The sequence below is a fragment of the Microtus ochrogaster genome, unplaced genomic scaffold, assembly GCF_000317375.1.
Source record: "Microtus ochrogaster isolate Prairie Vole_2 unplaced genomic scaffold, MicOch1.0 UNK98, whole genome shotgun sequence".
Classification (NCBI taxonomy): domain Eukaryota; kingdom Metazoa; phylum Chordata; class Mammalia; order Rodentia; family Cricetidae; genus Microtus; species Microtus ochrogaster.
This window is the reverse complement of record NW_004949196.1, coordinates 799,698-801,894: the sequence shown is the minus strand read 5'-3', so window position 1 is coordinate 801,894 and position 2,197 is coordinate 799,698. Positions and strand designations below refer to the sequence as shown.

General features: G+C 51.4%; 1 protein-coding gene across 1 annotated transcript in view; it reads left to right on the top strand.

The window, feature by feature from the left end:
• Slc25a23 (solute carrier family 25 member 23) overlaps nt 1-2,197 on the top strand; it is a 17,592-nt gene that overhangs the window by 4,428 nt on the left and 10,967 nt on the right. The window contains exon 4 of the mRNA XM_005371118.3: nt 537-648. Within this exon, the coding sequence (XP_005371175.1) occupies nt 537-648 (112 nt within the window). The remainder of the gene's footprint in view (nt 1-536; nt 649-2,197) is intronic.

Below are 2,197 nucleotides of genomic sequence, written 5' to 3'. Positions count from 1 at the left end.
AAAAAAAAAAAAAAACCCACAAAGACAAAATGGCTAAGAAACGGGTGGCTCAGTGGTTAAGAGTGAATTATTCTTCTAACAGTGTTTGATTCCTAGCACCCAAGCCAGCTGGCTCACAATCACCTGTAATCATGCTTCAGGACATACACACAATTTAAAATAAATAATTTGAAGAAGGTTTTAAAATGCTTTAGCCAGGTGGCACATGGCTGTCATATCAGCACTCAGAAAGCTAGGCAGGAGGATTGTGCATGAATTGGAGGCCAGCCTGATCTTCAGGGTAAAACCGTACCAAAAAAAAAAATAAATAAATGCAGGTATAGGGTGTTGTTCTAGCTAGCTTCAGGTACTCAGGCAGGAGGATTGCTGTGAATTCCAAGACAGCCTGGGCAATAGAGTGAGATCCTATCTCAAAATAACAAACAAACCAGTGCTGAAGAGAAGCAATGCACTTTGTGCTCCCCAAGTCCATGAAAGCTAGCGGCACCCTGCCTCCGCCAGCCCGGACACTGAGCCTCTGCCCACCCCACCTCCAGCATGGACCGCGATGGCACCATGACCATTGATTGGCAGGAATGGCGAGACCACTTTCTGCTGCACTCTCTGGAGAATGTGGAGGATGTCCTGTATTTCTGGAAGCATTCTACGGTAAGTTGGGGGCCACCGGCAGGGGTGGAGGCTAGCTCCAACCTCCCCGGATCTCAAAAGGGCTGGGCCAGGACTCTGGAGGTGTCAGCAACATCTGGGGGTTCAGGAGCCCGGTAACCCCAATGGACATCCCTGCTATCTGCTCAGAGCCCATTAGTCTTGCTCAGATTCCAGGGCCAGTTGGTTGGAATTAGGGTTATGGGGGAAAAATACACCAAATGGTGTTCCCAAGCTCGACCCACACAACTGCCAGCTGCCGGCTGCTCCTCGCCTGCTCCGAGGCTCATGCTGCTGCTGAGGGGAAGATGTAGGCAGACACTGTCTTTGGAGGACAGAGGAGTCCACTGGGGGTGGGGAGGGAGCCTGTTGGTGTCCGGAGGAGGTCCGTCTGTGGGATCTGACAGGATCCTCGTTGCATTTGCTTGTCCGGGGAAATGTGGACAAATATTTGCTCGCCTCAGGTGAGGTGACACAACCCAAAAGAAGGATTCACCAAGGTCTGATGTGGTAAGCCCATGAGATGCTCGAGCTTCACTAGAGCACCCAGAGGGGTCACTTACAGGACCTGGGTGACCCCAAACAGCTGGGCCACTGCTGAGTCCGACCCCATGGCAGATGGCACCCTCATGGTGGAAGCTGCACAACGGAGCCTTTCGATTAGCCTTCTGCTTCCTATATAGATAGTTAATGCTTCCCAGGATTCCTTGCAGCTGGGGTGGGATGGTGAGTGGATTTCCTGGGGAGGTCTTGTGACCGGCCCCTCCCTACCAGGGGGTGCGATAGCTCCTTTACCATAGACCCAGTTATCACCAGATTTTTCTGCTCAACTTGTTGCCATAGCTACCAGGCCACGGTAATCGCTGCCTTAAAATGGCAACGTGGTGATGATGTCATGCTGAGGAAAAAGCCAGTGTGATCCTCTTGGGAGATCCAGGGATGTTCACCCCCAAAGATCCACAGTTGGGAAATCTATGGCTGGACTCTAGGAGGGAGAGCCTCCTCGGAGGACTCCTGGGAAAGACTCTTGGGGGAAGACTTGTAGGAGAGGCCTCCCCATGGAGGAGACGCTGTGAGAGCAGATCCTTAGGTAAGACTCACTGGCTCCTTTGCTGGGATCCTGTGGTGGGATCTGGTAGATTCTTCAGTAGGATTCAATAGATTCTTCGGTGGGACTCTGTGGATCTTTTGGTAAGAATTGGTAGCTCCTCTGGTGAGATCAGGGGACCCTCTGGCGAAATCCAGTGGCACCTTTTTCTTTTTTTGTTTTTTTTTGGGGGTTTTTTGTTTTGTTTAGTTTTGTTTTTCAAGATGGGTTTCTCTGTGTACCTCTGGCTGTCCTGAAACTAGCTCTGTAGACCAGGCTGGCCTTGAACTCAGAGATCACCCCTCTGCCTCTGCCCCCGAGTGCTGGGATTAAAGGCATGCACCACCACCACTCCTGGATTCTGTTTTTAACAATTACTTATGCCGGGCGGTGGTGGCGCATGCCTTTAATCCCAGCACTCGGGAGGCAGAGGCAGGCGGATTTCTGTGAGTTCAAGACCAGCCT